Source organism: Durio zibethinus, chromosome 3 (assembly GCF_047325235.1).
Source record: "Durio zibethinus cultivar Kanyao isolate XHJ-2024 chromosome 3, ASM4732523v1, whole genome shotgun sequence".
Taxonomy (NCBI): Eukaryota; Viridiplantae; Streptophyta; class Magnoliopsida; order Malvales; family Malvaceae; genus Durio; species Durio zibethinus.
The window spans coordinates 6,775,274-6,787,832 of record NC_143164.1 but is presented as its reverse complement, the minus strand read 5'-3'; the positions used below and the strand labels follow the sequence as shown (position 1 = coordinate 6,787,832).

General features: G+C 33.4%; 2 protein-coding genes across 4 annotated transcripts; both read right to left on the bottom strand.

Moving 5' to 3' along the window:
- Positions 1-1,646: 1,646 nt before the first annotated feature.
- On the bottom strand, positions 1,647-8,423 carry LOC111296768 (vacuolar protein sorting-associated protein 9A-like). Its single transcript, XM_022891248.2, has 5 exons — positions 8,163-8,423; positions 7,705-7,852; positions 7,377-7,547; positions 3,069-3,248; positions 1,647-2,968 (listed from the first exon to the last, which is right to left on the bottom strand). Exons 1-5 carry the CDS (start codon positions 8,252-8,254, stop codon positions 2,156-2,158), a joined length of 1,404 nt encoding a protein of 467 aa, XP_022746983.2. The 5' UTR covers positions 8,255-8,423; the 3' UTR covers positions 1,647-2,155.
- Positions 8,424-8,786: 363 nt separating this feature from the next.
- On the bottom strand, positions 8,787-12,559 carry LOC111296631 (beta-1,3-galactosyltransferase 7-like). 3 transcript variants are annotated; one of them, XM_022891067.2, is made up of 11 exons: positions 12,352-12,559; positions 12,084-12,180; positions 11,917-11,975; positions 11,597-11,814; positions 11,437-11,500; positions 11,106-11,178; positions 10,895-11,015; positions 10,682-10,769; positions 10,447-10,572; positions 9,862-9,971; positions 8,787-9,464 (listed from the first exon to the last, which is right to left on the bottom strand). In XM_022891067.2, exons 1-11 carry the CDS (start codon positions 12,441-12,443, stop codon positions 9,316-9,318), a joined length of 1,197 nt encoding a protein of 398 aa, XP_022746802.2. In that variant the 5' UTR covers positions 12,444-12,559; the 3' UTR covers positions 8,787-9,315. The 3 variants fall into 3 exon arrangements, with proteins under 3 accessions (XP_022746802.2, XP_022746876.2, XP_089614448.1); XM_022891141.2 differs by having other exon boundaries at positions 11,597-11,805; XM_089758322.1 differs by having other exon boundaries at positions 10,895-11,178.

Below are 12,559 nucleotides of genomic sequence, written 5' to 3'. Positions count from 1 at the left end.
TTTAATTTAAATCAAATAAAAAAATCGATTCAAATCAATCGAACAACTACCATTTTAAATCAATTTTTTCTAATTTTTTTTTTTCCTATACGAAGATCCTTGCTTACAGCTCAGCCGACAGACCATGTACTTCAAAATGTGGAGAGCACGTGAAAGTTGGGCTTTGCTTCGTAAATAGAAGTAATAGTACATTTTTAGGAGCTTCCGCCATTCCATCCTCTTATCTTCCTAGTGCCTTCTTTGCTTAGTATTACATTCCTCTATTAAACACAATAATTAGTAATTAATATGATCAATTTTAATGCATCGATAAGAAGAATATATTTAACTTATGTTAAGGGTGATTAGTGCTACAAATTAAAATAATATTTTTAAAAAAATAAATTTGTAATAAGTTTAATATTTATATTTGATAAACTATGAGTACATAAATTTTATATATTATTAATAAATCACATAATATCATAAATAAATTAAATTATATCATCTCATTAATAAATAAATTTTTAATAAATTTTTATATATTTATTTTAAGAATTAATAATTACTAATTAATAAGGTGATATCAATTACTATTAGTATATAAATTTTATATACTAACAATGCATCAGATATAAACTCATAAATTTATTATCTCTTTTTCAATTTGAGGAAAACAGTGCATGCATGTAAAAACATTTCCTAACAAAGGGTATAGTTAACTAGTGTGATTAGACTATCTAAAAAAAAAAAGCAAGTGTAATTAGACACCTTTTAGCATTTTTTCCTTTTAGTATATTTTAAAGATTATTCTTATATAATTTAATCTTGTATTATGACTAATTTATTTATGCTGAGTGATATTTTAATAATAAAAGAAAAGGGCAACTATTTCTATTTTCTACCATGGTTTAAGTTTAAGCATGGTCCTACAACTAGCATTTCCATGCCCTAAATATAGAAGTGTAAAGGATAAATAGCGTATAGGAGGCGACCTGAAAATGGTGAAAGTTGAAATGGCAAACATGCTAGCAAGGAAATTAGGAACCTTAACTGAACATCTAGCATTCAGAGAGATTGCCTTGACCTTGAAAGACATGCTTTGTCTGTGATCCACCATTTCTCCCAATCCATGTGTGCCTAAATTATTCAAAGTTTCATAAATAATTGTTTCAAACTTTATACATTGTATTTGTTTGTCAGATTTGTATGGTTTGGTTTGTATGATCAGTTACATGGAACCCCCTCTCTCTCTCTCTCTCTCTCCCAAGTCCTGACAACAAGCGGATAACAGAAAACCCATGATCTAAATTTTGCAACTATCTTATTGGCTTCATGTTGTACACTATTGGTTGGAGAAGCATGCCACACAAGGAGATACCCAATGTTCGTACAAGAAAAAGAACAAAATAATGGCTTTGAAAGGATAAAGATTTGGTGAAGTATTTGTTATTATGACATTTTTTTCCCCGATACTCGAACTCCTGGTTGCAAGGTAAACAGGGTTATCAAAGAAATAGATGAAATTAAGCCGAAATTGAGGTCTGGCAAGTCAGGTCAACTTCCATTGAGAGAGAGGTCATAGTTTTGGCATTAATGGAAACTGTCCCAAAAGGTAAGCAGCTAAACTAGGCCGGCGTCAAGAAATTAAAATAAAAGAGGTACTATAGCATAATAATAAAAATAATTATAATTATAAATGGATTTTATAGTAGGATAGGACAAAAAAGGGCATTATTGGTCTATAATTCAAAAGGTTGCCACACCTTGCTTCACAACATAAGTTCCAAGTTTAAATCTTCCTACTTTTCAGAAACAAAAACATAGTGTACAAAGATGATACAGGAATCGCACCTATCATGTATTTGTGCTGGAACAACGCCTTGCTGAGTTGGACCAGGGCACTTACTGCAAAAAAAATTTTACATTTATAAGGCATGATGAATTCTCAAACCAAATGCTAACCTCACCACCTTTCCAGGGTTCTCTCTCTTTAGACAGCTAAATGTTCTGTCATTTAAGTTCAAGGTTAAAAAGATGGTCCGCCATTGCCTTTTGATTTCAACTTACGACATCATTCCATTCACGGCATCAATTGGAAACAAAAAACCCTAGTGGATTGGTTACAGCTATATTGAAAGGCCAACATGATCCAGAAAAAATATTTTCCAATCAGCTATTGTTCAGAGGTGTCATCATGGTTGCCCTCTGAGGATGCAATGGCCTCTTCCTTTGGGAAGTTGGATTTGATATTTTCTTGATTAGAAACTCTATTTGGACCATCATCCACCCTGTTGGTATCGTTTTGCAACCCAATATTTTGTTCCATCATTCTATTATCTTCAGTTTCCTTCACTATTTCAACATGTTGTTCAGCTTGAGCTTGTGAACCGGACAAAGGAAAAGTTGCAGAACCACCAGCCGATCCTTTCAAAAGACAAACATACTTGAACACGAGTTGTTTATAGTTACTTAGCAGGTCTTCAACATCATTGATAGTCAAGTCACCAGCGTGAGCAAACATGTATGGGTGCTCTCGAAACACTTTGCTCACCTGAGCCTCCTTCAGAAGCATAATTGCCCCTCTATTCTCCAAGTCTGATATTGATGGAATTTTAGTGATTGACGACTGATCTTCTATACTTGAAGGTTTTATTTCAGAAGATTTGGGTCGTACAGCATGGTCCTCCTTAAGAGTTTGACGTCTGGGTTCGGCAGGTTCCGGGGGATCATGTCCAGCAATTTGGTCAATTTGACTGGACAAACCATCCAAATCTGTTGAAAGGCCAGATAAAAGAGCTCGAGCAAACTCCATGTTTTTCTCAAACTCAGTTTCCTCCATTGAAAGGGCTTTTGCATCAATATTTGAGATGAAAGACTCGGCAGAGAGCATGTTAGTGAAAAAATAGGCTGCTTCAGAAACTAATCGAGATTGACGTCTATAGCGTTGTATATACAACAAATTTGAGTGTAGCTGTGGTGGATTTGCCTACATAACGTATGCCACGAGAAGGATACATTATTAATCATTTTCTAAATGGAAGGATAATCAACTAAACAAACCAATCCTGCATAAATACTGATCTTACCTTTATGGTAACATAAATCAAAACAGGAAGAAATTCATCAGCTCCAGGAGGATTCTCGTTTGAAGCAATTGAAGCATTAAGCAATAAATTATTGATAACCTTGCAACAATTGAGGATACACACAAGCTTGTCTCTTGGAGCCTTGTACGTATTGATTTTTTGTAACTCTTTCTGTGCAAGCTGGCAACATAAAGTATAGATTTAGGATCAAGACTACAAGATAGAATATACAAGCTTCATTGATTAAAAACTTTTTCAGAAATAAACCAGATCTATAATCAAACAGTACTCAAATGTTGGGACATTATTTGCACGTGATAAATATATGTTCTTGAAACAAGAAAAAGTAGAGGCATAAAATATGATAGGATCAACTGCCCAAAAGTTAGTAGATCATAAGTTAAATGCAAGACAAAGTATTGATGGACATTGATTTTTTTGGTGGGAGAAGAGATTGTAGACAACTTGCAATAAGTAACTGGTTCAGACAGAAAACAGAATCCTATATCTACATTACTATCAGCCTCTCTTGTTGATAAAATTCAGCAAATCTAACAAACCTACTTCGAGTAAAAGAGAAAAACTTATCAATCAACTTCCAAGGTATCTTGCACCCAAAACTAAATACCCGTGGCTGTTCTCATTCTGAAAATATTTCTAAGGACAACATTCTATAAATGCAGCCAAATAAGCCTGGACCTTCAGCTTTCAACTGATACATTACTTTGATAGCATTTATTTAATTGTCAGTACAACAAAAAATTAGCCATTACCAACTATTGGAGCTACAAGTACTGTGTCAGAGTGAGCTACATGATCAAATAAATTCACTGTTGCTCAAGATGATATCATCGATCAGATGTAGAGTTTATAGAGAAATGAAAATTAGTGAGGCATGAAGATCCCAAAAAATGGTGAATATTTTATATAATAAGGAGCAAAACTGAAAAACAAAAAAAATAGAGGTATCAAACAAGATAAAATAACAGCTATATACGGTTATCTATTATGCATCTTCAAGTATGCACATATGAGTCAATCGTTATGGTTTTGCTTCTGTAGAATATCTAAAATGTAAATAAGCATATGTTCCAAAGGACATGAAACTTATCAGCTGCCTTCTAAGTATAGATATCAGCAATGTCTTGCCATGTTATCAAGGCACAAGGCCTCGTGGCATTAGAAAACCACTTCATGAGTGCACAGCCCTCATTTGGTCATGCCATGGGAGTGCTCTACAATGAGTTCAAGACAAATTTAGACTTCTATCTTAAGCTGGGATTAAGGCATGCAAGAATCTACCATGTAAGATAAATTATCAGAAGCTCTTTTGGGCTCAAACCAGGGATCCATTAAGGAAAATAGATCCTCTACGAAGAGACATTCCTACCAATAAGATGAACTTTCCTTCCTTCATGAGAATTTTTGCACTTAGATGTTCCATCTTCCTGGCCCTAAAGAAATTAAGGACATGATGATACCATTGGTGTCACACTCTAAGACTAAAACATGACGGCCATATTATATTGAAGTAAAACCCCAAAGCAATACGAAACCTTTTTCATAATCATTGAAAAATTCTCAAATAAAATAATGTGCTCAAGTAAATTTAATATCTATAAACCAACTAAATAACAAGTCTCCAAAAAGTTAATGTCGTCTAATACAACTCAAAAAAACATTATTTCATAAAATCTTATTCGCCAAATAATGTCTCAAATGAATAGATTCTTCTAGCTTCTCACAATACTAACCATAATCATTGAAAAATTCTCAAATAAAATAATGTGCTCAAGTAAATTTAATATCTATAAACCAACTAAATAACAAGTCTCCAAAAAGTTAATGTCGTCTAATACAACTCAAAAAAACATTATTTCATAAAATCTTATTCGCCAAATAATGTCTCCAATGAATAGATTCTTCTAGCTTCTCACAATACTAACCATACTTATCATTTTAATCATCTGTAAAGAGAAAGTAAAAGGGGAATCAGCAAACCACAACTCAGCAAGTATAGGCTCACACCCTTTATATGATCAAGCATCATTTTCATACATACTACAGATTAAAACAATCAATTCATAAATCATTGCAACATATGTTGTCATACAAATATTGTAATCAAACCAAACCATTAATCAATCTTTAGAAATCATCATAAATCATCATCAATTCTTTTCGTAATCTTTGTTTATACAAATCATGGATCAATCTTTAAAATCATAAATTCATCCTCACAAATTATCATTATTGTTAGTTCATCATTTGCTATAGTCATGGCTATAACCCGTGATAATGGCCGTATCGATAATTTCATCCTCATTATCATTGCTAACTATTATATCTTACCAGCCAAGGCCTTATGCTAACTACTATAACCTGTTAGCTTGGGCCATATGATAATGGCTATGCTAACTACTATAATCCATTAGCCACGGTCATAAAACTAGTTTAGGTGTTGATAATCCCACTTCCTAAGGATGAAAAATTGTAGCTATCATAAAATCATTATTTAAACATAATCCAATTTCAAATTTCATTCATAAGCATGATTCATCATTTATATAGCAAAATGCAAAATAATCATATGCTTGATCCTATTTTTATGTATTGAAAACAAAAAAAAAAAAAAAAATCTTCACTGATTTAGAAACATGCATATATATATATAAGTTCAAAAATAAGCAAAGTGTGTGAGATTCTAATTACCTTCTTTAGATTCCACTACTTAGTTTTTTTTTCAAAATAATTAACGGCCTATTCAAAGTCATTTCAACATATCATAAATGAATCAACCCTTTTAGAGGTAATTTATATTAAAACAACTAAATAATACAAGAGTTAACTCAACTAATTAATGCTGGTAGCCTGCGCTTCTTTCATTAGAAAGACCATATCTCAAGATATACAAATCGGAATTAAGATCTTTTTAGTGCATTGGAAACTAGACTTGATAAGGTTTCTAACTATATATGGCCTACCTCATAATTCCTTATAGATTAGTTGTAATAATTTTTGCAATTCATGTTATATGCTGCTGACAGACAGCATGTATACGTTTTAGCAAAAATTTAATATTCATTCATAGGAGTCTCGGAATTCGGTTCTGCTTGTTTTGTTGGAAAGTAGACTCAGTATGCTTTCTAAAGATGTATGGCTCCATTCGTAATTCATTTTATAAAAATAAAGAATTTCTGTAATTCCTCCCTGCTGCTATTTCTGTTAAGCAACCTACACATCCTGAAGTAAAAATCAGACAACTCTTCATAGAAAACTCGGAATTGACTTTTGTTTATTTCATTAGAAAGTAGATTTAACAAGCTTTCCAATGATATATAATACTTTTCGTAATAATTTATCAATTAATACAGAATTTCATTTTAATTCACTGTTGTAAATAATAGCATCTCATCCAAAAGAAAATTTTCTTCTTCAATCTTTAAAAACTCAAATCCCCACTTTCAGCCTTTAAAATCCACTCAGTAATCATCATTAAATCTTAATAACATGAAGTAAACAAAACCTAATAATTTACCCAAATAGATTATGAAGATTAATGAGAGATTTTATAAATTTTCTAGGTTTTTCCCTAATAAACTTCAACTCCAAATAACAATAATCAACGTGATATTTTTCTTAAATAAAAAAAGGGTGTATACTCACCTTTAGGTGATTAATACGATTGTAGCCTTTGATTTCAAATACCAACTTGATTTTTCAAACTCCCTAACCCTAAAGAAGACGAGGAGGAATAACTCTCATTTTCTTTTCTGTTTCACATTAAACAAAAATGGCTAGATTTTCTCTCATAAAATATCTCAATCACTTTTTTTTTAGTAATTAATCTCTAAAATAAACTAATGCATTTTGGTAATAGTCCAGCTCAATTATCATTTGGGCTAGGATATTACAATTGGTACCTATCAACATTCTGTCCTTGGACGCATCTAACAAACATGTTATTATTTTTGTTGGCTTCAACATGATGGACTTTTGATAACCCCTAGCAGCTTCTTATTAACTAGGAGTTCACTTCTGGTTTCTAGATAAAACCATCAATTCTTAACTTCAAAGGAGTCAACACCTTGAAATGTTTTGTTATTTCCAGTCAATACTAAAATCATTTCACTATTTGCATGGAAGATATCTAGAAGTATACTCTACAAAATGTTAAAAGGGTTCTCAAAACAATAGAATGTCAAACACAGCAAAAACATAAATACTTTACAGAAACAACAAACGCAGAAGGCGAAGTTACTACATACTGCAAGAGGAAATCACTTGAACATGAATTCCACCACTTACCAGCCATGATGTCTCATTCTGAAAGGTTGGCTTAATATCCAAATTCTCAGGCTGAACAAATTGCTGAAGAAGAGCCATCTTCTCAGAAAGTTGCTCATCATGTTTCACATCATCTGGAAGTGAAGCAAACACACGGGTAAATAGCTTTGTCATAACATACTTCTCCAATCCCTGTATTTAAAAAAAAAAAAAAAGTAAATACATCAACCCCAGGCAAAGAATTTTCCCTTTCATAAAAGAAGTTGCCTAAACATAAAAAAAGTTCAGTAATTTAATGCACCAAACATGACCTAAGCATATAGAAGTACAATTAGTATCAGCAACTTACTTCACCAGCACTGTCCAGCTCCTCCTCTGAACATCCAGCCCAAAGCGGATGAGCTCGAAAAGCAGCTTCCGTCTTGGCAAAGAACGCCTGTGCGGCAGTACTATCCCTTTCGGGCTCAGGAGCATGGATAGAGAACGAAACTATGAAACTGCAATATGGCGACACGTTCAACTCAAAAGTCAAAATACAGAAATGATGATTGCCAGACAGGAAACATACCAATCCTTCTGAAAGTAAAATTAGGCTTTATTTGGCAATTAATTTACAAAAAAACAGCTTCCATATCGGGAATTTTACTTGAATTTCAAGCCATCAACGATAAAATCATCGATGAAACCAACATTAAACAATCACTTCCAATTCGTCAGAAATCACGTTCTAACTTAAGTCTTTATATACATTTAAATATGACCACTGGAAAGAAAAAGAAAGAGTAAATAATCAAAGATTTAGAGGACCTTTTAATGGATTTGACGAAATCAGCAGCGGAAGGCTGGCGCATACGCTCTAGAAAATCTTGCAATCCTAAGAAAATGTCGGCGTTCTCCATTTTTTGCTAACCACCGTCCAAATATTTGACAATTTCTGAGCTCAGGTTGATCAGAGACGAGAGAACCAGAGAGAACTTTTGCTTAGAAGAGAAGTCTTCTATTCAGGAGTGCGTGATAGAAGGTGCAGGTGCAGGTGAGGTTGCCGAGGATTGAAAAGTTACAGCAAATAAATTTTTTAAAAAAATAATTGGAAATTTTATAAATAAAATGGGATTTAAATTGAGTAAGTTGTAATGTGATTTTTGTTGGGTTCTTATATTTTTTTTTCTAGTGTCTCTTCTGTCATATAATTTAAAATTTTAATAAAATTTATATAATTTTAATAAAACTATAGTTTAAAATTTTAATAAGAAATATATTTTATATTTATGTATAAATATAAATTATAATATAATAATTTTTATATTTGATGATTAAAAAATCAGCAATATTAAAAAAAGTTACTACTAATAATTATCACCAGAATTTCATAATTTTCAAAAAAGCATTTAGCAATTACTACTAATAAAATTATAAAATAAAAACATTGGCTTTCCCTGGAAAGGGATGATTGATTCCAGTGGGGAACTGATTACAGATTTATTTGGTCTTCATCACGTTTACCATTCTCATAAAAGCATTCAAAAATTGTAGCAGCAGCAACCTTTTACAAGCTTCTATAAATGTGGCCATACATTAGCTTTTGGAGTTTTGGACCACCATTCTATTCACCTCCCTTACACATCATATCTAATTTCTATGCAAAATGAGACAAAAAAAAAAAAAAAACTATAGCAATTTTTGAGTACAAACATACCATCATATCCTCTTAAACCCCAACAAAAGAATTGAAAGATATGTTGAATGCTACTATAAGCTTTTCTGGAAATCAGCTCCTATCTTTGTTTACCATTTTCGTATTTGATTTCCCCTAAATGTTGGGAAAATGTGTTTGTAGATATGTACCGAAACCAGATGCACTGTTTTCTCCTACCTAAGTGGCGAAAACTGCTTCTCCTTGATCATCAACCACAAATGCTTAATCTTGTTTGGCCACGAAAACCTTCCTATCCAAATTAATTTAGAATAAATTGCTCCAAACTGCATCGTCCCCTTCGCCACACCTTTCATGAACAATTTTGATCTTCTCCACTGATTTGCAGATTCCGCTGCAACTCCAATCAAATGATGCAACACAGACATTACCTGCTTGTGCCTTCCACTCACAATCTGTGGTGCAGGAAACAAACATGAGTTAGAGGGAAGACCAAACTAGAAAAGAATGTTAACTTCCTTATTCAGAGCAACACTAATAAGGTTCAACCTAATAAGTTGTAACAACTTTGGATGAATATGGGTTGCATACTTTGCTATGCATAACACAAACTCAAACACTTGATAAAACAAATCCAAAAAAAATATATTACAATTGCTAGACTTCGACAGCAAGAAGCCCTTGAGTGCAAATGCAACCCATCTAATCATCTGTTACCATTGTATAAACATGTAATCCATCATCCTTACTTCCTTTTTTCCATTTATTGGTCCTCATGGTAGCTTGAACTAACTCTATTTCATATAAAGTTTGGCACAAGATTAAATTATTTATATTCTTCAAGAAGATTACCTGGTGGAGTCCCACAGCACATACTCCTATCATCTATGTGCTCAACCTCAAGGCCAATAAACCATGAACCAAGGGACACATCTTCATTAGCATACTTATGCAATATAGGCCTGCAATCAATCAGTATCACTCTGAATATTAGCCATGCCTCTTTTAAGGCAGAATATTATCGGGTGCAGAAGTTCAAAGATGCAAATTTACAACATCTAATCTGATTTGGCCATATAGGCTAAGGATATAAATTTGATCAGCATTTCAATGTTCTTAGGCATTTTCATTTGGATTTACACTTATTTAAGGACTTGAATGGTTCCCAATTTTAACAGAATTTATGCAATATGAAGAAAGATTTTCAATGTTTTGAGTACTGCTATGCTCGAAGTAATAAAAAATAGCTAAGTGATTAAACTTGGAGAAAAATGAAAACAACAAGAAAACTGAAGTCAAGGAAGGGGATGATTGTAAAGGCACTGCCAAATGCCCACACAAACAAGGGCCATGAAGATGAAATCAGAATCCTTAATAAGGCAAAGCAATATAGAAACATAAAACAGGCTACTTTCAGACAAAAATCAAAGTTCTCACTGGTTTATGGAGATGTAGGTTGCTAGATGCTTTGAAATTGCATATATCTGCCCAGTTGCATGTCGAAAGTATTTGTTCCCCTCTTCTCCAAATTTCCAGTACTCTGGTTCATGGTACTTGACATTCCTAAAGAATGTAAAGGAATTCAACAAAAGTTACATAACTAATTTGCAGCAGGGAGCAAAGCAAATTGAACAGTAACAGTATCAACAATAAAAGATCACCAGGATATTACTTTTGCGAAAGAACAGGTCCAGATTTCATGCACCCAATATAGACTCTGGGTTTGGAACGGTGATGGGCAAGAGTTGCAGCTAGCATACCTTTGAGAAAATATGCATAAGAAATTCAACTCATGAAACACTCAAAAATTTTTCTTCACATTTATGTAGGGTGTTAAATATCTTCGATAACAAAAACAAAATGAAATAGGAGATGACAAACGTACCAAGATTTACATGGACATCATCATCCACCTTGACATAGAACTCAGCATCCCATTGTGCAACTGCAGTAGAAAAGAAAATTTTTGTTTTTGCAGATAATTCGTGATATCCTTCAACATGCTCCTGTATTATAAGATTGAAACCAGCTATTGGTATGAAATGCCATAATATCTCATAAGAATATCCAAAATTATTGCGGCAGTGCTGTCTAACCAGTCTAAGGAAGTCCTTATGCTGAGCATCCTCTGAATCAATAGCTCTATCTAAAATGCTGTTGGATGTTGCACTAGGTCAAACAATGCAGATACAACTTATGTCAGTTCAAATCATACTGAAGCAAGTACATTTATCCCATATTCATCACATTGTAACAAGTGTCACTTGCTTAACATTGCCAATCATTCCAATACCTACTTCAAACTCAGCGTTTGTGCCAAGAATAGTGAATATTAATCAAAATTTTTAAATTCAAACTAAAGTTTTCTCTTGCTCAAGCCTTGCTTTCAAAAGTATGCACTGAACAAAGAGCATAAAGATGATCTACCTATGGCCAATCATGAAACGAATGACAATCCCCTTCTCGTGCTCCAACTGAAAAAGCTTTTCCCCTGGCCAAACATAAACATAAGAATTCATTTGGGATATTAAATACTAACAAACTAATCAAATATAAAAACCTCAAAAAGCTATGGAAACTACAAAACCTTGTGGCATCCAAGTCTCTCTGACAGAATCACGCCGCCTCCTACTACTAAAAGCAGTGTTAATCCCAATGACCATAAACACTTTCTTCTTCGGTGGGCCATCATCCAAGGCTGAGACAGCACTGGAGGCATTCAAGTCCTCCATTTCCTGAGAACTATGTGAGGCAGCTATCTGCATCTGAAGCATTGCAACTGACTTGTCTAGTGTACTGTGAGGCCTCATCAAAGATCAAAATTACAAAGAAATTATTAGCCAAGACTTTTCCAAAATGAAAAATAAATTTTTAACTAAAACAATAAGAACCCAAACTGATACTCACTGAATTGCTTCGTGGGTTTTCAAAACTTCACCCATTACATCATTATCTTGTGCAGGCTTCTGTAACATATTGAAACTTTCCTTTAGAAACCAAAAAATTGTTTTAAAGAAAAAGAAAATTTAAAAAATGAAGTTAAACTGTGATAGTGAAAATAATAGATAACATACTTTCTTAGTATCGCAATCCTCGGAGACAATCTGCAACTCCTGTTCTCGTCGATGTTGTGACAAGAGCTGACCGTTGGATTCAGGTGGGACCCACAGTCTGTAGACAAAATAGAATGGCTATCAAGATATCAAACACAAACTCCACCCCAAGAATGAAAGAAAAAGAAAATGCACAACACTGACCCAGTTCATCAATCAATCCAAAATAAAAGAAAAAGGCAAAGAAAGAATTGACAAATCAAAAGGATTCAAAGCGAGAGAGAGAGACCTGTTACTGAAGAGAATTCCGAGAGTGAAGAAGGAGATGCAGAGGAATGGGATCCATTTAAGGGAGATTTTCTTGGGGCTACGTTGCTTCATGGCCGAGAGAATCTAATGAAATGAGGAGGAGGAAAGGAGCCAGGCGCAGGCGGAGCTGGCGATGTGATAAAAGGGAATAATATTAAAAGAAGAACTTTAAACTTTTTTTTTATTTC

Coding starts and splice junctions, on each gene's coding strand:
- LOC111296631 (XM_089758322.1), bottom strand. CDS start 12,443: ATGAAGCAACGTAGCCCCAAGAAAATCTCCCTTAAATGGATCCCATTC. Junction 10,770..10,894: donor TGATGTCCATGTAAATCTTG/GTACGTTTGTCA, acceptor ATTTTCTCAAAG/GTATGCTAGCTGCAACTCTT. Junction 9,465..9,861: donor GTGCTGTGGGACTCCACCAG/GTAATCTTCTTG, acceptor CCTGCACCACAG/ATTGTGAGTGGAAGGCACAA.
- LOC111296768 (XM_022891248.2), bottom strand. CDS start 8,254: ATGGAGAACGCCGACATTTTCTTAGGATTGCAAGATTTTCTAGAGCGT. Junction 7,853..8,162: donor TTCGTCAAATCCATTAAAAG/GTCCTCTAAATC, acceptor GCCATATTGCAG/TTTCATAGTTTCGTTCTCTA. Junction 7,548..7,704: donor AGCTGGACAGTGCTGGTGAA/GTAAGTTGCTGA, acceptor TTTTAAATACAG/GGATTGGAGAAGTATGTTAT.